The 21605-nt window shown below is 37.9% G+C and overlaps 1 protein-coding gene across 3 annotated transcripts in view; it reads right to left on the reverse strand.

Annotated features, from left to right (window-relative positions):
* The window catches only part of SLC38A9 (solute carrier family 38 member 9), a 96097-nt gene that overhangs the window by 21373 nt on the left and 53119 nt on the right, over positions 1–21605 (reverse strand). For all 3 annotated transcript variants that reach the window (XM_023734977.1, XM_023734978.1, XM_004380471.3), the window contains one exon: positions 10794–10900. In XM_023734977.1, coding sequence (XP_023590745.1) covers positions 10794–10900 — 107 coding nt within the window. The remainder of the gene's footprint in view (positions 1–10793; positions 10901–21605) is intronic.

The raw sequence follows: 21605 nt of genomic DNA on the forward strand, positions 1-21605 counted from the left end.
AGAGACTGGAGAAACCCTGAGAGTATGGCCCCTGGACACCCATTTAGCTCAGTAATGAAGTCACTCCCGAGGTGCAGCCTTCAGCCAAAGATTAGACAGACACATAAAACAAAATGAAATTAATGGGGCACAACAGCCCAGGGACAAGGACTAGAAGGCAGGAGGGGACAGCAAAGCTGGTAATAGGGAACCCAAGGTCGAGAAGGGAGAGTGTTGACATGTTGTGAGGTTGTTAACCAATGTCATAAAAGAATATATGTACTAACTGTTTAATGAGAAACTATTTCTTCTGTAAACCTTCATCTAAAAGTACAATGAAAAAAAAAAGTGAAGCCATTGTTTCTTGACATATCCATCTAGGTGTATACACTTCAGAAGGCAGTGTTTCCATCTCTCTAACTTTTCCCGGAAGAGTTCTGCACTCTTTGATTTACATCAGGTCAAATCAGAAGTTTTGGCATCCTTGAGGGACTCAAACTGTGTTCCTTTTAAATGTTCTTTGGGTTTGGGGGACAAAAGTTTAAGTCTGAAGGGGCAAGATCAGGGCTGTATGGTGGATAGGGTAGGGTTTCCCAACAAAATTCTTGTAGTATAGCCCTTGCTACTCTCGAAGAAGGTGTGATGGAAAAAAACCCTTGGCACAACTTTCCTGGGTTTTTTCTCACCAATGCAGTTTTCAATTTTCTTAAAACTTCTTCATAATAATCCCTCGTGATCATCCTGTGTCCTTTTAGAAAATCTATCAAGATGACCTCTTTGGAATCCCAAAAAATAGTCGCCATAACCTCCTGAGCAGTATTCTCTCTCTTGGCTCATCTTTGAGGTCTTCCTGACCTTCCTTAAAACACTTGATCCATCTAAAAACCGTTGTTTTTTTTGTGGGGCAGCATTCCCATAAACTTGTTTCAAAGCTTCAGTGATTTGGGAAGATGTCCACTTGAGTTTCTTAAAAATTTGATGTTAGCCCTGACCTCAGTTTTTTTCCACAGCATAGAAAGTATCCTTTTTCTGAAAGCACCCTAATGAGACTAAGACACGTGTACTACTGAGAAACCTGATCGCAGACACATGTTTAAACACATTTTGTTTGGAATAAACCCCCGCATGTATGAACTGGAACCCTAGTAGCAATACTTGTTGACTTACTCTCGTAGACCCAAGAGAAATACTAAAATCATAAAAGTTCTATTTACTTCACAGTACTCCAATGTACTTTCAATAGAACTGGGTCAGGAGTTACATATCTACTTTCATCTGAAAATACTCTAATGAATAGAAATGATGCTTTCATTATAAAAGCAGATGAGGTACAGCATTATTCTGGGAAACATGCCACCTACGAATAGCATGTAGTACACATGTAGGTTATGCCATTCTCTGGCTCTAACCTAAGGCATCGCTGTACCAGGCCTCCTGAAAGCCCATTTAAATGAAAAGGGTGGGAAAGGCTATTGTTTAGAAAATGAGGCTCCAAGTAAAAAAAATATATTTAAAAAGAGCAAAAGTGACCATAACAACTGGTAATATGTCAAGAAGTGTATAAATTAATAAGATAACCTACTCTGCCTCATGTATAAGTAATGCTGGCAGGGATAAGGAACAAATTACAGGTAGAATGCGAACTCAGAATGAGGGCTGGGTTTACAACGGGGCCAAAAGTGGGGCTGGGAGCATATTCTGTTTGTCAAAACACAGTTTACTATTTGTTCCACTAAATGTATATGGTGAAAATACTATTCAGTGGAGCATTTACTAATTACAATGACAGAAACTGACCACACAGATCTACCCAAACGTTTACATAAAAACTTCTGCTGATGTATAGCCAAGTAACTACAGAGATTACTTACAGAGAAGAAGCAGAAAGTAAATAACAAATTAAGATATAAGGAATCTCTAATCCTTTTTAGGAGCCCTAGTGGCATAGTGGTTAAGAGCTCAGCTGCTAACCAAAAGGTAGGCAGTTCAAATCCATCAGCCGCTCCTTGGAAACCCTATGCAGTAGTTCCACTCTGTCCTATAGGGTCGCTATGAGTTGGAATCGACTCGATGGCACCTAACAGCAACAACAATCCTTTTTAAAGAATTAAGAAGGATAATAACACTAAATAAAGACAGATGAAATAAAACTAAACAAACAAAAAAGCACTGTAAATACAGGTTTTTATCCAAACAAGATGAGGAAATACAAAGAGGTGAGTCCACATACCCAGGATGGTTACAGGATATATATATTCTGACTAGAAGAAAGAAGTTAGATGGTCTTCAACCCTACTTTTCTTTTGTAGTGTATGCCTTACTAAGAAATAGAAATTATATCACGTTTAGTTATACTTATAAAAAAATTACTTTTAGTGGAAAAAAAATTATATGAAATTAAGTCAAATTTGGAAAACCTGAAATATTTTAGTACTATACTTGTTTGTTGTTGTTGTTAGGTGCTGTTGAGTCGATTTCGACTCACAGTGACCCCATGTGACAGGGTAGAACTGCCCCATAGGATTTTCTAGGATGTAATCTTTACGGGATCAGATCGCCAGGTCTTTCTCCTATGGAGCCTCTGGGTGGGTTCAAACCACTAGCCCTTTGGTTAGCAGCTGACTGCTTAACTGTTATACCACCAGAGCGCCTGTTTAGGAGCCTCACTGTTCTTCACAAATGTCTTTAGATCCAAGTCCAACTATAGTTTATAGAGAAGAAAAGGAAGCCTCTGCTATTCTTTTGTCTTCTTTTCTACTTTCAAAACTTTATTTACTGAGCTTAGAATAACTAGTCCACCATCAACATTATGGATTCAGAGTTCCTGGCAAGTTTCACATTTCCTGACTTTAATATCAAGAAAATATACATAATGATATTAATAAGACTTCTACAAGTCAAATTACTTACTGTAACCTGCTGAAAGGTATAATCATCAAATAAATAAAAAGAAAATAGTATCCATGTAGCTTACTTTATGTTAATATATTTATTTATATATTAGTATATATATTTACATATTTAGCACATCGCTGGCACATAGAAAGTGCTTCATAAATGTTAACTTTATCATTAGTAATTATTTATTTATTTTTTATTGTACTTTAGGTGAAGGTTTACAGAACAAATAGTTTCTCATTAAACAGTCAGTACACATATTGTTTTATGACATTGGTTAACAACCTCACGACATGTCAACCCTCTCCCTTATCGACTTTTTTTGGTGAAAATATACATAGCCAAAGATACACCATTTCAAAAATTTCTACATGCACAGTTCAGTGACATCGATTATGTTCTTCCAGTTGTGCTGCTATTCTCACTTTAGATGAAGGTTTACAGAACAAAATAGTTTTTCATTAAACAGTTAGTACACATGTTGCCCTATGACAATGGTTAACAACCCCACTACGTGTCAACACTGTCCTTACTCAACCTTGGGTCCCCTATCACCAGCTCTCCTGTCCCCTTCTGCCTTCTAGTCCTTGTCCCTGGACTGCTGTGCCTCATTAGTCCCATTTTGTTTTATGGGGCTGTCCAATACCCAGCTGAACGGTGAACCTCGGAAGTGACTTCACCACTGAGCTAAAAGGGTGTCTGGGGGCCATACTCTAGGGGTTTCTCCAGACTCTTTCAGGTCAGTAAATCTGGTCTTTTTTGGGTGCATTAGAATTTTGTTCTACATCTTTCTCCAGCTCTGTCCAGAACCCTCTGTTGTGATCCCGGTTAGAGCAGTCAGTGGTGGTAGCCAGGCACCATCTAGCTGTACTGGACTCAGTCTGGTGGAGGCCTTGGTAGCTGTGGTCCATTAGTCTTTTAGACTAATCTTTTCCTTGTATCCTGTTCTCCTCATTCTCCCTTCGTACTCCCAGTGGAGTATCTTAGATGGCTGCTCACAGGCTTTTAAGACCCCAGACGCTACTCAACAAGGTAGAATGTAGAACACTGTCTTTATAAACTGTGTTATGGCAATTGAGCTAAATGTTCCCCGAGACCATGGTCCCCACAGCCCTTCGCCCAGCAATTCAGTCCCTCAAAGAGTTTGGATGTGTCTGTGGAGCTTCCATGAGGTAATTATTTATATTTTGAAAACATAAAGTATAACTGATTTTTTGAAAGCTAGATCATCACTCACACTCTAGATTTAATTAAGACAGTAAGAAAACACCATCCACTGTTGTTAAACCATCTTTGTTTTAAAATATTTTCTGTAGGTAATAAAAGTTGAATCAAATTTTATTAGGTGAATCTAACATCTTAGTTCTACAAAGCCCTAGTCCCCAAATTCAAAGGAGACAATGACTCATTTTATGATGTTTACATATGAAAGACAGATTTCAGGCCCATAGTGTTCCGTCTTTGAGGGCCCAAGAACTAAAAACATCTCTCTATTCAGTCCTGTGCTTCTCACACTAGGGCATGTATACCTCCAGATAAACATGGTATGATTTTCCAAAGGAGCAATTTTACTTCAGAGTTTTGGAAGCAAACATTAAGTACAAACAGTTCTTGCTTTTCACAGTAGTAGGAGACTGTAAAAATGATTATGTAACCTGAAACTGTATAAGGAAATAAAAAAAATAGTAAAACTAATATATATTTTGTATACTGTAATTTAAAACATCAGAAACATTGAGAATTAAACTGTTTTATTTCTTTGTAAAAACTTACCAAGAGTTGTTTGAACAGAGCTTGCCTTCTTCTCATCATATAACTTATAATATGGATAAGCATCTTTCCTGTGCTTTGGTGAATTGTCATACTCCTAAATTTGCATCAGCTCCAACATTTTATCTTTGTGCTTTCAATGCCGAGAAGTATCTTCAAAAATTCTTCGGGTGTGAAGATTTTTGCCAGTATCACTTCCCTGGGGACATCTTTATTCTTTTCACAACCACTTTCCTCATTTATATTGATAAGTTTGCCTTCACTAAGTTCCTCTGGCTGCATATCTACAGTCTCTAGAATGGCAGCAGTATAAACATTTCCATACTCATCAATTTCTTTTATAACTCTGTTTATGTTCAATTCGAATTTCATTTCCAGCATTATCACTTTTTGTTTCTCTGTTGCACTTTCACCTTTGTTTGCCAATTTTCTCTTTCAATTATCCATTTTTGTAAAATATCACAAAATGTGGGTTTATCACTGGGAGACAAGGAGGCAACACAATGACCTACTTTGCAGTCTGTGTATGAACTGAATAACACAAGTGCAGTGACCAATCACTGACAGGCTTTGAAAGAAGCGGTGCGATTAATCACTAATCGAGATGCACATCTTTGCTTAAATAGTGATCTGTGGATTGAAGGACTAGTTTGTACTTTACACAAGTGCTCACAGTTCATGTATTGTGGTAGCTAAAATTAGTGCATATAGGAATTGTGCAAAGTGAGGACTGCCTGTAATTTAACTGGTTAATTATTTTAAGACTATTTTCTAGTAAGACAAGCTAATTATGAGCACAATAAAAATATGCATGAGTTATTAAGACAAAACAGGAGACTTCACTGAAATTTTGCTGTTCATCCCCAGATTCCCAGGGATACAAGGTTTTTCTCCTCTGTCATTAGAGAGACTTTGGTGGTAAAGTTTGAGAAGCATGGTTTTATGGATAGAGTGATCTAATACATAAGAATCCTACTTCCAAAAAATAGGTTTCTAGGGTACTTGCTCTAAGTCAGCATGTTGATTAGGATAGACAGAAGACTTAGTTGGTACCAAGATATATAACATACACACATTAATGACATATACACTATTTCCTGTAAGGATAAAATAGATATTTCCTATATATCATTCTAAATGTCCTAAAACTTAGCCTAGGCAGCTTAGTTCAGGTGATAATGAGTCAGGTGATTTGAAAGGGAAGCGTAAAGGACTTAAAAGTAAAGGGCATTAAGTATATCCTCAGTTTTGCTTCCACATTCCAAAGTTCTGAAAATTTACTTAGGACAGTTAAGACTTTCTTGAGATTTCCTCAAAAGATTTAAAATTGTTTATGACAACAGTCTAAGTAACAATAAGACCAAAAATGTCCAAGATAAAAGCCAAGTTTAAAGTGGAAGGGAGATAAAAAATAAAAAAAAAAACTTAAACCTTAAGTTTTCCAGAAATCATGGCAAAAACAGAAAAAAGAAGAGCTATATGATCCTTATTGTCTAATTCTAAGAATCACGGTTCATTAGGAGAAACTTTTTCCTAGACTTGAACACAGAGAATAATTTATTTCCAATATCTTTGCATAAAGGATGATGAGCAATATCAAGAATATCCTAATTATAGTTCTTATAAAACAATGAAGCAATGTTTCATACATGGCTTTCTTATATTACCATGAGTCCTTGGTGAAACACCAGACAAAACATGAAAGCCTAGTGCAGTGGTAAGAGAAGGGAGAAGGGCAAAACTGATGTGGTTCAGTTATGTACTTTTCTAGGGATCTGATTTAACATCATAGGAAGGAATCCTGGGGAAGAATTAATATATTCTCTTTGAAAACAGTTATCTCAGATAAGCTTTTGGCAGCAACAGATGAGTAGAAGGTAATTCAAAACTAAAGGCACTAGAAAGAACCTAAAGGGGAAGATGTTCTCTTCTGTTAATTGAAATAGCTACAGGTTATAAATGTCAGGAGAGAAAGGGGAAGAGGAAGAGAGAAACTAAAAATTTCCAGCCCCTACCTTATGCCAGATAAGGTAAACACTTTTCCTATTTTATAATATTTCATTCTCATTACAACCCTGAGAGGTAAGTATCATTAATGTTATTTTTACACACAAAGAAAATGAATCTGCAGGAGGAAGTTCACCAAGATAGAAGGTATGGCAAATCCAGATTTACCCAACTCCAAAGCTCATGCTCTTTTCACAGGTAACATGCTGGACGTATAAACAGTAGTTGCAGAAGGAAGAGTCTGACATACATTCTTGCTCTAACTTGAGAGTGAACATCCCCCTACTTAGAAAGCTTTCTGCCTTCATAATGGCTCTGTCAACCATTACCCTCTACTCTAGCCTTCTCAGAACCCCTGGGCAAAATGAAGTCTTCCTTTTTACATATTTCATTAATAAGTCTACAGCCCTCCATTAGGGCTTAATTATTATATTTGTTTACATAGTTAGGAGCTGTCAACCAGAATTAAAAATCTGCAGACAAAGCAACAAGTAAGTGGTTAACTTCTGCAGCTTTGGGGTTCTTCTGCTCTTCTTTTTCCAGTGTCTTAAGGTAAAAGGTTATCTAATCATTGCTTCCCCTCTAAACATGCCATAAGTTTGGGTACGTGTGTCTTCATTTTCAAATTATTTTCTAATTTTTCTTGTGATTTCTTCTTTGACCCACTGGTTATTTAGGAATGTGTTGCTTAATTTTCACATATTTCTGAATTTTCCAAATTTTTTTTTCTGTTGTTGATTTCTAAATTCATTCCAGCATGGTTAGGAAACCTTGTATGATTTGAATCCTTCTAAATTATTGAGAATTGTTTTATGGCCCAGTATATGGTCTATCTTGGTAAATGTTCTGTGTGTACTTGAAAACAAGGTGTGTTTTGCTGTTATTGTGAGAAGACTTTTATAAATGTCAATTAGATCAAGTAACTTGATAGTTTTTTTTTATGTTTTCTATATCTTTACTTATTTTCTATTTGTTCTATTAATTACTGAGGGAAGGATGATGAAATCTCCAACTATAATTGTCTATTTCTCCTTTCTGTTTTGGCAGTTTATTGCTTCCTTTATTTTGAAGTTCTGCCACTGGATGTACACACATTTAGAATTATTATGTCATCTTTTACAAAATTTTTTTTATTGTGGTGAAAATATACATAACAAAACCTATGCCAATTCAACAATTTCTACATTGATTACATTCTTCAATTAGTACAACAATTCTTGCTATCCTTTTCCAAATCATTCCACCATTAACATAAACTCAATGCCCCCTAAGCAAAAACTGCCCCCATCCCTGCTAACCACTAATAAGCTTTGGTTTCTATATATTTGCTTATTTAATATAAGTGATATCATATAGTATCTGTCCTTTTGAGACTGTCTTATTTTGCTCAGCATGATGCTTTCAAGGTTCATCCACGTTGTGGCCTGCATCAGGACTTCATTTCTCCTTATGGCTGAATAGTATTCCATTGTGTGTATATACCACATTTTGTTTATCTATTCATCTGTTGATGGACATTTTGGTTGTTTCCACCTTTTGGCTATTGTGAAAAGTGCTGCAATGAACACGGGTGTAAGGTCTGCGTTTGCATTCCTGCCTTCACTTCCTCTGGGTATATACCTAGGATTAGTATTGCTGGGTCATATGATAGTTCTATGTTCAACTTATTGAGGAACCATCAAACTGATTTCCACAGTGGCTGTACCATTTTACATTCCCACCAGCAATGGATAAGGGTTCCAGTTTATCCACAATCTCATCAACCCCTATTGTTCTCCTTTTTAAAAAAAAATCATTGTCATCCTAACAGGGGTGAGAAGGTATCTCATTGTAGTTTTGATTTGCATCTCTCTAATGGCTAACGAGGAGCCCTGGTGGCGCAATGGTTAAGAGCCTGGCTGCTAACCGAAAGGTCAGGAGTTTGAATCCACTAGCTGCTCCTTGGAAATCCTATGGGGCATAACAACTCTGTTCTACAGAGTTGTTACGAGTCAGAATCCACTCGATGGCAACGGGTTATGGGTTAATGGCTAATGAAGGAGTCCTGGTGATGCAGTGGTTAAGCACTCAGCTGCTAGCTGAAAGGTTGTCTGTTCGAAACCACCAGCTGCCCCATGGGAGAAAGACATGGCAGTCTGCTTCCCTACAGCCTAGGAAACCCTATGGGGCTGTTCTACTCTGTCCTATAGGGAATACACGAGTCAGAATCGACTACACAGCAATGGGTGTAATGGCTAATGATGTTGAGCTTCTTTTCATGTGCTTGTTGACCACTGGAATATCCTCTTTGGTGAACAGTCCAAGTCCTTTGCCAATTTTTTAATTAGGTTGCCTATCTTTATGTTGTTCAGGTTTTTTTTTTTTTTTTTTGATAGCAGACCCTTATCGGATATATGGTTCCTGAAAATTTTCTCCCAATCTATAGGTTGTCTTTTCACTTTTTTGGTAAAGTTCTTTGATAAATATTATGTCTTCTTAAGGAACTGATTTCTAAAGATCATTATGTAATGTTCTTTTTTATCTCTCACAGTACTCCTTGTTCTGAAGTCTACTTTGTCTGATATTAATACAGCTGCTCCACTTTATGTTTAGTGTTCGCATGGTTGTTATGGACTGAACTGTGTCCCTTCAAAATATGTGTTGAATTCCTGACCTTTGTACCTGTGGATGTGATCTTGTTTGGAAACAGGGCTTTTTTTTCTGTTATGTTAATGAGGCCATACCATTGTAGAGTGGATCTTAAACCTAATCATTTCTGAGCTCTAAAAAGATATGCACAGAGACACACATATGGGAGAAGACAGACACCATGTAAGGATTGTCTACAATTTAAGGAATGCCAAGGAACAAAGGAACACCAAGGAACCAAGAAATGCCTCGGACTAACCAACAAGGAAGAAATCAACATGGCCAAGGCCCAGATTTGAACTTTTATCCTCCAGAAGTGTGAGAAAATAAAATTCTATTCTTTAAACCCACCCACTTGTGGTATTTGTATTACAGCAGCACTATACAACTAAGATAATGGTATATTGTTATAAAGTAAGTTTCTTGTAGATAGCATATACAGTCATCCCTCAGTATCCATGGGGGATTGGTTCCAGGACACCCATGGATACCAAAACCCATGGATGCTCAAGTCCTTATATAAAAGGACTTTGCATATAACCTAAGTACATCCTCCTGTATACTTTAAATCATCTCTAGATTACTTATATACCTAACACAATGTAAATGCAATGTAAATAGTTGTTATACTGTATTGTTTAGGGAATAATGACAAGAAAAAAAAGTCTGTACATGTTCAGTACAGATGCAACCTTCGTAGGCCTAACTACATAGTATATGTCAGATGTGAAGTGAACAATGCTCAAACAACGAGTGCTGCAGAAAGACTGAGGATCTATGAAATGGTGGGAGGCTACAGCAGGGTATGCCTACATATCACTTCCCTCCCCCGCCCCCTAAATATATTTGATCCATGGTTGGTTGAATCCATGGATGCAGAACCTGTGGATACAGAGGGCTGACTGTAATTAGTTCTTGCCTTTTTAGCCAGTCTGATAATCTCTATCTTTTAATCAGAGTGTTTAGATCATTTATATGTAATGTAATTTAACAATATGATTGAGTTTAAATGTACTATCTTGCTATTTGCTTTCTACTGGTTCCATCCATTCTTTGTTCCTTTTTTCCTGCTTTCTTTTGGATTACTTGGACATTTTTTATTCCTTTATCTTAACACCACTACTAGCTTACTAGCTATACCTGTTTATTTTTCCAGTGGTTGGTCTATGGCAGGGGTTGACAAACAATGGCCTGTGGGTCAAATCTGGCTTGCTACCTGTGCGCTTAAAAGCATTTATTTGTTTACATATTGTCTATGGCTGCTTTCATGCTACAAGGGCAGAGTTGAACCGATGTAACAAAGATTATATGGTATGCAAAGTCTAATATATTTACCATCCAAACCTTCACAGGAAAAGTTTATTGATTTTTGCTCTGTGGTTTAAATTTAAAAATTAAGATCCAGCAATAAAACTGCTTAATTGTATTCCAAACCTAAAGTGCCTCAAATATTGATTTAAAGAGTCTGTCCTCAGGAGATATGAAAGTTAATTCATCAGATAATTACTTACATTGTTTTCTTGGTTCTTGTTGTTCTTTAAGAGTGTGATAATACAATTATGAATAAAGAAAGCAAGAGTAAGCACTCCCGTCAGTTGTGGAAACTGAAATCTTATCTCTAGGACAAAAAGAGAAAAAATAAAATTAAAACTGACAACTAGAGGATGAATATCAGCAGCCGAAAGTTGATTATTAAAAATCAGTTGTCTGTTTTGTCCAGAGTATAAGAATAGTAAAATGTTTTTACAAATTTCCTCAAGGCCAGCATTACCCACGGACAAAGCACTTAAAAAGGGAAGAAACGGAATCAAGAAATGACTATTCTGTGCAGGTACTTTATATCAGCTCTTCCTGTTTGAGGTCACACAACTAGCATGTGATAGAGCAGTGATTCAAATCCAGAGTGTGCCTGACTCTAAAGTCCTTCCCCTTTCCAGTATTTTAATTTGCCAGGAAAATCCTCTAGAAAAGGAATCAGTGAGGGAAGAATTGGTCATTTAATATTCTTCGGTGACTAAAAAGCACTGCTTCAAAACATTGCACACAAGAAAAGGACTGGTTAAACTACAATATAGTCGTACAGAGGTATACAGTATTTAAAAATTATGTTGCAGAGGAATATTTTATGTCATGGCAAAATGTTCATGATTTAAATAGCATGTATATTATGATTTTATTTTTATTCGTAGAAGTGTGTGCATGCAAAGAAAAAAGACTGGAGGAATATCCACAAAAATGTAAATAATGGTTATCTTGCTGATGGGATTTATTTTAAATTAACCACTTACTTACATTCTCTGAATTTTCTACAATGAACACAAAATTACTTTGAAATAAGGATAAAAGTAAAAAAAAAAAAAAAATTTTTAAAAGCACTGCTGATTTCTGTCTTTGAAGTCTGCTAATACAAAAGTGACAAAATTGATTTTATGTAGAAGACCATGATTTACTTGAAAATAGTGCTGGGTCTAGGCAAAAGAGGTGGCAAAATGGGGAACAATCCATTTCCAGGGATTCTTTAGTGTAAAAAGTAGAAATGTAGAAAAGAAAGTTCTAATTACTTTTTGCCATGCTATTTTAGGAAAGGAAGTGAGAACTACTAAGAATCAAGTACTAGCTCTAGAAGAAATCAGGAGTTTAAATCTAAAAAACATACACATTACTGTTTTCCATCATGTTTTTTATTAACTTTCATCAGAATTGTTGTCTGTGGAAGTAATTCAGTGTATTTTTCTTAGTAAATTCTCCCTTTTCCTGTCTAGAATTTTTTAACTTTTTACTTCTGAGCAATGACAATAAATTTGGGAGCAACTCTCATTTCTGTTTAAAAAAAAATCTATAAATTGGGAATAGAAGGGTACTTTCTCAACAAGAAAAAGATTGATCATTTCAGATCAACAGCATTATACTGACAGAATTATAACACAGGTATCATTTTTGGAAAGAAGATACAATTATTATCTGCAAATAACCTTATCACAGATATTCTTTGCAAGGAAACATCTGAAAAACTCTTTAACTAGTAAGAATTCAAAATAAGGTAGCTAGATAGAAAAAAATTTTTTAATCAACATTTTCCTTACACATCTGTAAAAACTGGTTAGAAGCTATAAAAAGACAAAAGATTCCATTCACAAAAGCAAACTGACATAAATATGACCTAGGAATAACTTTAATGTTAACATGCTGAACTTTTCTTAAAATAATTATACACTTTACTCTGGCAGCCATGAAGTTGTACTACTCCTGTAAACCTGTGAGAACCTGCTGAAAGTTATGCAGTTAGCTGACAGCCTCCTTCTGCAGTAATTTTGGGACTGCTGCCCTGTTCAAATGGAAGTCACACTCTCCCCGGAAGTCACACCCTCTCAGTCCTAGCCAATGACTGAGCAGAGCAGGGTACTAGGGCCTGGTCACTTTTGCCCAACCTGGACTCCTCTATGAACAATCTTTGTACCAGAGCTCCACAGTGGGTTGGCTGAAACTTTGAGTCCATTCCTATCCAATCTTTCTTTGCCTTTCTCCTTTCATAAGTATCTGAGCTACATCGTAGTCTGATGTAGCTGTCTTCTCTGGCTCCTTCTCTACTTTATCTTTCACAAGTACTCCCTCAGTTAATCTCTTGTACTTCTAACTCCATTTTAGTATCTATTGACCAGAGGACCGGAAGTGACATAGTTGGTAGTGGAAGTAGTCTGAGAAAGCAGCCAGTGAGATAGAATTTGTGTACTAGATCACTCATTACCCAGTTCTGAACTATTATCCAAGCAGTGCTTTAGCTATATTCCAAGGTTCTGATAGTGTTTTCACCATCATTGCTTTTCTAGATATTCTGCTGATTTAGTGAGAGTGAAAAAAGGATCACTACAGCATCTCTGATCTCAACTTATCTTTTCTTTTTTGTATGACTGCAGCAGTTCCACTATGAATCCTGTTTTTAGGCAGCATCTAATGGGCTCCTGAAGAGAAGGAAAGTAGTAAGAGATGATAGCAGGGAGGCAGCCATCAGTCAGAGTTTATAAGGCCCTGTGGAGTATGATAAAGTCTTGCCTTTACTGTGAATGAGGCAGGAAAACATACGATGCTTTTGAGGGTTGGGTTTTAAAAACATTACCCTTGCTGCTAGGTGGAGAATAGATGACAGCAGGGAAGACAGATTGGAAACAGCAAGACTAGTTAGCAGGCTATTAGAATAATCTAGGTCAGAGATTAGTAGCTTGATATAGTTCTTATTGGTGGAAATGGTAAGAAGTAGTCAGATTCTCAAATTATTTTGAAAGTAGAGCTGACAGGATTTGTAGGTGGATTGTAGGTGGGGGTTGGAGAAAGAGGACAGTCAAGGATGATTTCAAAGTTTTTGGCCTGAGCAACTGGGAAATTAGAGCAACCATTTTCTGCGCTAGAGAAGCCTGGGAGATGAGCAGGTTAAGCAGGTTGGTGGAGGGGGGTGGATGAGCAAGTAAACAAATATTTAGTTTTTGTCCAGTTTTTTAAGTTTGAGATATCTAGTGCATAGCCAAGTGGAGATGCAGAAGGGGTATATGATTATAGATTTTAGTGGAGAGATCTGGGCCAGAAATATAAAGTTAGTACTAATCACCATATCTTCTGTTCAGTTCTTTTACTTTAGCTACTCTATGTTCAAGAGCAACTCAGAGTCTCTTCTGACATTCATTTTTGTCTTTTCTTTTTTTCCTGTCTTTTTAATGACCTCTTTCTTCATATATGATGTCCTTGATGTCATTCCCTAATTCATCTGGTCTTTGGTCATTAGTGTTCAATGCATCAAATCTGTTCTTGAGATGGTCTCTAATTTCAGGTGGGATATACTCAAGGTTGTCCTTTGGCTCTCCTGGACTTGTTCTGATTTTCTTCAAGTTGAACTTGCATATGAGCAATCGATGGTGTGTTCCACAGTTGGCCCTGGCCTTGTTCTGACTGCTGATATTGAGCTTTTTCATCGTATTTTTCCACAGATGTAGTCAATTTGATTTCTGTGTATTCTATCTGGTGAAGTCCACGTGGATAGTCTCTGTTTATGCTGTTGAAAAGAGGTGTTTGCAACGAAGAAGTTGTTGGTCTTGCAAAATTCTATCATGTGATCGCTCATGTTATTTCTATCACCAAGGCCATATTTTCCAAATAACCAATCCTTCTTCTTTGTTTCCAACTTTCACATTCCAATCACCAGTAATTATCATGCATCTTGATTGCACGTTTGATCATTTTCAGACTGCAGTGGTTGGTAAAAATCTTCAATGTCTTCATCTTTGGCCTTAATGGTTGGTGCATAAATTTGAACAATAGTCGTATTAACTGGTCTTCCTTGTAGGTAGGGGGATATTATCCTATCACTGACAGGGTTGTACTTCAGGATAGATCTTGAAATGTTCTTTTTGATGATGAACATGACACCATTCCTCTTCAATTTGTCATTCTCGGCATAGTAAACTCTATGATTGTCTGATTCAAAATGGCCAATACGAGTCCATTTCAGCTCACTAATGCCTAGGATATTGATCTTTATGGGTTCCATTTCATTTTTGATGACATCCAATTTTCCTAGATTCAAACATCATACATTCCACGTTGCAATTATTAATGGATGTTTGCAGCTGTTCTTCTCATTTTGAGTTGTACCACATCAGCAAATGAAGGTCCTGAAAGCTTGACTCCATCCATGTCATTAAGCCTGAATCTACTTTGAGGAGGCAGCTCTTCCCGAGTCGTATTCTGAGTGCCTTCCAACCTGAGGGGCTCATCTTCTGGCACTATATCAGGCAGTGTTCTGCTGCTATTCATAAGGTTTTCACAGGCCAATTTTTTCAGAAGTAGACTGCCACGTCCTTCTTCCTAGTCTGTCTTAGTCTGGAAACTCTGCTGAAACTTGTCCACCAAGGGTAACCCTGCTGGTATTTGACATACTAGTGGCAAAGCTTCCAGTATCACAGTAAAACACAAGCCACCACAGTACTACAAACTGACAGACACATAGTGGAACTGAACAGAAGATTTCAAAGGTTGGCTCGAGAAGATAAAGTAAAGTATTATAATGAAATGTGCAAAGACCTGGAGGTAGAAAACCAAAAGGGAAGAACACACTTGGCATTTCTCAAGGCTGAAAGAACTGAAGAAGAAATTTAAGCCTCTAGTTGTAATATGGAAGGATTCTATGGCGGAAAACATTAAACAACACAGGAAGCATCAAAAGATGATGGAAGGAATACACAGAGTTACCGTACCAAAAAGAATTGGTTAATGTTCTACCATTTTACGACGTAGCATAAGCTCAAGAACCGATGGTACTGAAGGAAGAGGTCCAAGCTGCACTGAAGGCATTAGTGAAAAACAAGACTCCAGGAATTGACCAAATACCAACTGAGATGTTTCAACAAATGGATACAGTGCTAAAAGTGCCCATTCATCTATGCCAAGAAATTTGGAAGACAGCTACCTGGCCAACCAACTGGAAGAAATTCATATTTATGCCCATTCCCAAGAAAGATGATCCAACCAAATGTGCAAATTACTGAACAATATCACTAATATCACACGCAAGTAAAATTTTGGTGAAGATCATTCACAAACGGCTGCAGAAGTATATCGACAGGGAACTGCCTCAAATTCAAGCCACATTCAGAAGAGGACATGGAAGCAGGGATATCATTGCTGATGTCAGATGGATCCTGGCTGAAAGCAGAGAATACCAGAAAGATGTTTACCTGTGCTTTATTAACTATGCAAAAGCATTCAACTGTGTGGATCGTAACAATTTATAGCTAACACTGCAAAGAATGGGGATACCAGAACACTTAATTGTGCTCATGAGGAACCTGTACATACGCCAAGAGGAAGGTGTTCGAACAGAACAAGGGGATACTGCGTGGTTTAAAGTCAAGAAAAGAGTGCGTCAGGGTTGTATGCTTTCACCATATTTATTCAATCTGTACGCTGAGCGAATAATCCAGGAAGCTGGACTATATGAAGAATGACTGCCACTTGATCTATGTACAGGTTCCTCATGAACACAATTAAGTGTTCTGGTATCCCCATTCTTCGCAGTGTTAGCCATAAATTGTTATGATCCACACAGTTGAATGCTTTTGCATAGTCAATAAAGCACAGGTAAACATCTTTCTGGTATTCTCTGCTTTCAGCCAGGATCCATCTGACATCAGCAATGATATCCCTGCTTCCATGTCCTCTTCTGAATGTGGCTTGAATTTGAGGCAGTTCCCTGTCGATATACTTCTGCAGCCATTTGTGAATGATCTTCACCAAAATTTTACTTGCGTGTGATATTAGTGATATTGTTCAGTAATTTGCACATTTGGTTGGATCATCTTTCTTGGGAATGGGCATAAATATGAATTTCTTCCAGTTGGTTGGCCAGGTAGCTGTCTTCCAAATTTCTTGGCATAGATGAGTGGGCACTTTTAGCACTGTATCCGTTTGTTGAAACATCTCAGTTGGTATTCGGTCAATTCCTGGAGCCATGTTTTTCGCCAGTGTCTTCAGTGCAGCTTGGACCTCTTCCTTCAGTACCATCGGTTCCTGACTATATGCTACCTCCTGAAATGGTTGAACGTCGATCAGTTCTTTTTGGTACAGTGATTCTGCGTATTCTTTCCATCCTCTTTTGATGCTTCTGGCGTTGCTAATATTTTACCCAGGGAATCCTTCAATATTGTAACTTGAAGCTTGAATTTTGTCTTTAATTCTTTCAGCCTGAGAAATGCCGAGCATGTTCTTCCCTTTTGCCTCATATGCATGTGAAAGCTGGACAATAAATAAGGAAGACTGAGGAAGAAATGATGTCTTTGAATTATGGTGCTGGCAAAGAATACTGAATATATCATGGACTGCCAGAAGAAGGAACAAATCTATCTCGGAAAAAGTACAGCCAGAATGCTCATTAGAAGGATGACGAGACTTTGTCTCACGTACTCTGGACATGTTATTAGGAGGGACCAGTCCCTGGAGAAGGATATCATGCTTGGTAAAGTAGAGGGCCAGCGAAAACCAGGAAGACCCTCAAAGAGATGGACTGACACAGTGGCTGCAACAATGGGCTCAAGCATACCAACGATTGTGAGGATGGTGCAGGACTGGGCAGCAGTTCTATTGTACATAGGGTCACTATGAGTAGGAATCGACTCAATGGCATCTAAGAACAACAACAATCACCATACAGACAATGTATAAAGCCAGGTGTCTAGATGGCATTACATAGGGAATAAGGGGAAAGAGAAAAGAGGTTTGAGTACTAATCCCTGGATTACTCCATCATTTAGAGTCAGGAATATGAGAAGGAGTAACCAGTTATGTAGAATAAAGAGAGAGTAAGGTTCTAGAAGTCAAGTAAAGAAAGTGTTTTAAGATGGAAGGAGTGATCAAATGTGCCCATGCTGCTGAAAGACTGTGTAAGAGTGTGAGACCTGGTCATTGAATTTGGTAAGATGAAGTCATTGGTTGTCTTAATAAGAGCAGTTCCAGTGGAGTGACTGGGACAAAGTCCTAAAAGAAGTGAGTTCAAGGCAAAATGGAAGAAATGGAGACAGTGAGCACAGACCCAAAAAAAAAAAAAAAAGGCAACAGCTAGAGCGGAATGCGGGGTCATATGAGTTTTTGTCTTCTGGGTTGGGAGACAGGTTTATATAACTGGTAGGGTAATTCAGTAGAGGAAAAATTTGATAATACACGATTAAGGAGAAAGAAGGGATAACTGCAAGAGTAAAGTCCTTGGGTAGGCAAGAAAGGATGGAATGAAAGGATAAGTAGGTTCAATTTCATTACTTTTCCTGGGAAAACTTATTACCTGGGAAAAAGGGTGATGGAATCTACTACATCATAAAGAAACGTTTAGAAACAAGAGTATACAAATGAAGACTCAATCAGAACTACATGTTTATTCTGATTTCTTCATCAGAATAGTAAAGATCCATAACCTCCAAAGTTCTCTGATTTGCAATGCACCTTTAGAAAAAGATTTATGATGTATTTTCATTTCTTGAGAAATTCTTCAATCAATATAGAATTTAGAGTTCTAATTAATTCTATATTGACACAGTGGCTGCAACAACTGGCTCAAGCATACCAGTACAGAATTGATTTCAGCACCATAAATATCAACACAAGCCTCTTTTAGTCCTCATGACCCTCCTTCATATCATTTAGAAATGAAGTAAAGTGACATAAATGGCTTAATATAGATTTCAACAGATCTTTTCCTGTCTTCTAAATAGCTATTTATCCTCTCCCTTTCCCTTAATGTCTATTCTCTAATGTTCTATCATTAGCACAAACTTTTAGCACTCTTTATATAAATCACAATAGACCTAATTTTAGAAAATAATATCATTGACTATTTTTATCCATTGATGGAAGGACTAGCTTAAAATTGACATTTTTATCCATGTCCAGTTTTAAATACAATCTGGTAGGGAAGGGTGCCTTTAAAGCCCAGTACTTCCTTTATCTTGAATTTACATTAACTTTTGAGTCTTTGTGAGCTTCTAATAGAAATGAAACATCAAAGCTAATTTCTCATAGGCTCTGAAAAGAAGTATCCATAACCACCAACTCAATATACTTGGAAAACCCAGGAATACCGCAACAAAAGAAACACAAAGGGTGGTAAACAACTACAAATACAAACTTTAAAGAGTAACCAAACCTAAAGCAAACCCAGCGCCATGAAGTCATTCTGACTCATAGCAACCCTACAGGTCAGAGTAGAACTGCCCCATAGGGTTTCTAAGGAGCAGCTGGTGGATTTGAACTGCTGACCTTTTGGTTAGCAGCCAAGCTCTTAATCCGTCTCTTCATTTTGCATTATCTTTTCATTGTTTCACAGTGCTTTTATCATGTTCAAAATACTCCTAAATTTCGGTGATACTGAAGAAAATGCCAAGTTATAACCATGAGAAAAAAAAAGAGAGAGTGAAGAAAACATTTAATCATCATCATCTTAATTAGCCTGAAAAATAGAAAAGCCCATAAGGGCAACAATAACGTTAATGAGCAGTTATTATCTGCATACTTTAATCACTGACCATGTTCTAAGTCTCTGAAATTCTAGGAATACGTTTCCTCAGAAAAATCTAGAGAATGAGTTCTTGATTTTCTAACTGTAATATAACTTCAATGAATTTCAACTCCCAAGTAAAAAGGACAAAGGGTCTTGTTTACTTCTAACTTCAAGAAAACCAAAGTAATCTCAACTGTTATTAACAGCATTAATAAAAATGATAAGCATAAAACTTACCATTACTTATTTTAGAACAGCATATAAGAGTAGTTAACTTAAAGATCCCATTGTAATTTAATTTTTATTTGTCTATAACAGCTCACCTGGTACAAAAAATTCTGTTGGTGTAAACCAATGAAATTCCAAATGGAATCCCAAGCGAACAGCCTTCAAGGTGACAAGGAAAATCAAAAAGAGCACGGATACTGTGCCTGTGAGAAAAAATTCAGAAATTGTTTATCATCTTTGTGAGTTTTACAGGCTTTTTAAAAATCAAGTTTAGTTTCCACATTCTCAGCAAAGTATGGAAAATTTTTATCTTCTGAGTCCACTGATTACCCCAACTAAAACCCAGATGGGATCTAAAAACTAGCTTGGTTTCCAGGAAAACAGCTAAGTGAGTTATCAGAAAATGAAACAAAGAAGTCCCTCAAAAACTATATAGTAGACCTAAGATGAACTAGATGAAGGTAAAACTGAATGCAAAACTGCTTTATTTACTTATGAGCTGAGTTTAATGGAGCATACAAACAGAGAAACCATTATAAAATTGTAAGGTTACATGATACAACATGAAAAAGACTTTTATTCTTTGTATTTGAAGTGTTAGACAATAGGCTGGAAAAGACTGTCACAATATTAGTGTAGGATGATAAAAAAGTGCAGAAAGAAAAGTAATAAATGTGGATCATAAATACTTTTGAAAAAGCTAATTGTCATGGGTTGAATTATGTCCCCCAAAACATGTGCGTATCAATTTGGCCGGGCCATGATTCCTGGTATTGTGTGATTTTACTATACGTTGTAAATCCTGCCTCTATGATGTTAATCAGGGAGGATGGGTGGCAGTTGTGTTAGTAAGGCAGGACTCAATCTACAAGATTGGATTGTGTCCTGAGGCAATCTCTTGAGATATAAAAGAAAGAACTGAGCAGAGAGACGGGGACCTCATACCACCAAGAAAGCAGTGCCAGGAGCAGAGCGTGTTCTTTGGACCTGGGGTCCCTGTGTGGAGAAGCTCCTAGTCTGGGGGAACACTGATGAGAAGGCCGACAGAGGGAGAAAGCCTTTCCCTGGAGCTGACACCCTGAATTTGTACTTTTAGCCTACTTTACTGTGAAGAAATAAATTTCTCTTTGTTAAAGCCATCCACTTGTCGTATTTCTGTTGTAGCAGCACTAGATGACTAAGACAGAACTTGGAACTGAGAGTGGGGTGCTGCTCTAACAGATACCTAAAATGTGGAAGCAGTTTTGAAACTGTGAATGGATAGAGCAGTGGCAGCAGCAAAGGACCAGCAGCAGCAAAGGACCAGCAGCAGCAGAGAACCTGCAACAGCAGAGAAGCGGCAGCGGCAGAGGAGCAGCAGTGGCAGAGAACCAACAGCAGCAGAACCAGGAGACCAGTTCGAGATGGCTCTGGAGCCGACCCATGGAGCGAGAGAGCTGAGTGCCTGTGTGTAGGAGGCTTCCTGGCGGAGTGGGGTGCCTGCGGGCACTTATCAGTGGAGCTAGGCTTGCTGACCTACAGAGCAAGAGAGCTGAGTGCCTGTGTGCATGAGGCTTTCTGGTGGAGTGGGGTGCCTCCGGGCACTTATTGGTGGAGCTACTGAGCTTTGGAACACTTGCCCCAGCAGGGCAGATGCGGGCGTGAGGTCTGAGGGCCAAGAGGCCACAGGAAACAGAAGCAGAAGCTGAAGAGGCAAGGGACACAAGAGGCTCAGCTGCCTCAGTCACAAAAGGTATGGCCATGACCTCAGGGGCTTCTAAGGGTGGAGCCATGGCCTCTGGTGTTTCTAAGGGCAGAGTTGCCACTCAGATGGACTAGGAGACTGGTGCACCTAAAGCCAAGGGAGCAGAGTTGCTGTCCCAGTGGGCCTAGAAAGTGGAGCTGAAGCCCAGGGCCGAGGGGCCTCCACTCAGAATCTGGAGAGTGTGGCCAATATCTAGAGTCTGGAGGGCAAGGCCATTGTGTAAATTGTCTCAGAGAACAGAAGATTATTTTCAAAGCCTTGAGGGCTAATGTAATGTGCTCTGCTGATTTGCTTGGTGCCTGTTATCCCTTCTTTCCCTCC

This window comes from Trichechus manatus, unplaced genomic scaffold, assembly GCF_000243295.1.
Source record: "Trichechus manatus latirostris isolate Lorelei unplaced genomic scaffold, TriManLat1.0 scaffold00074, whole genome shotgun sequence".
NCBI classification, from domain to species: domain Eukaryota; kingdom Metazoa; phylum Chordata; class Mammalia; order Sirenia; family Trichechidae; genus Trichechus; species Trichechus manatus.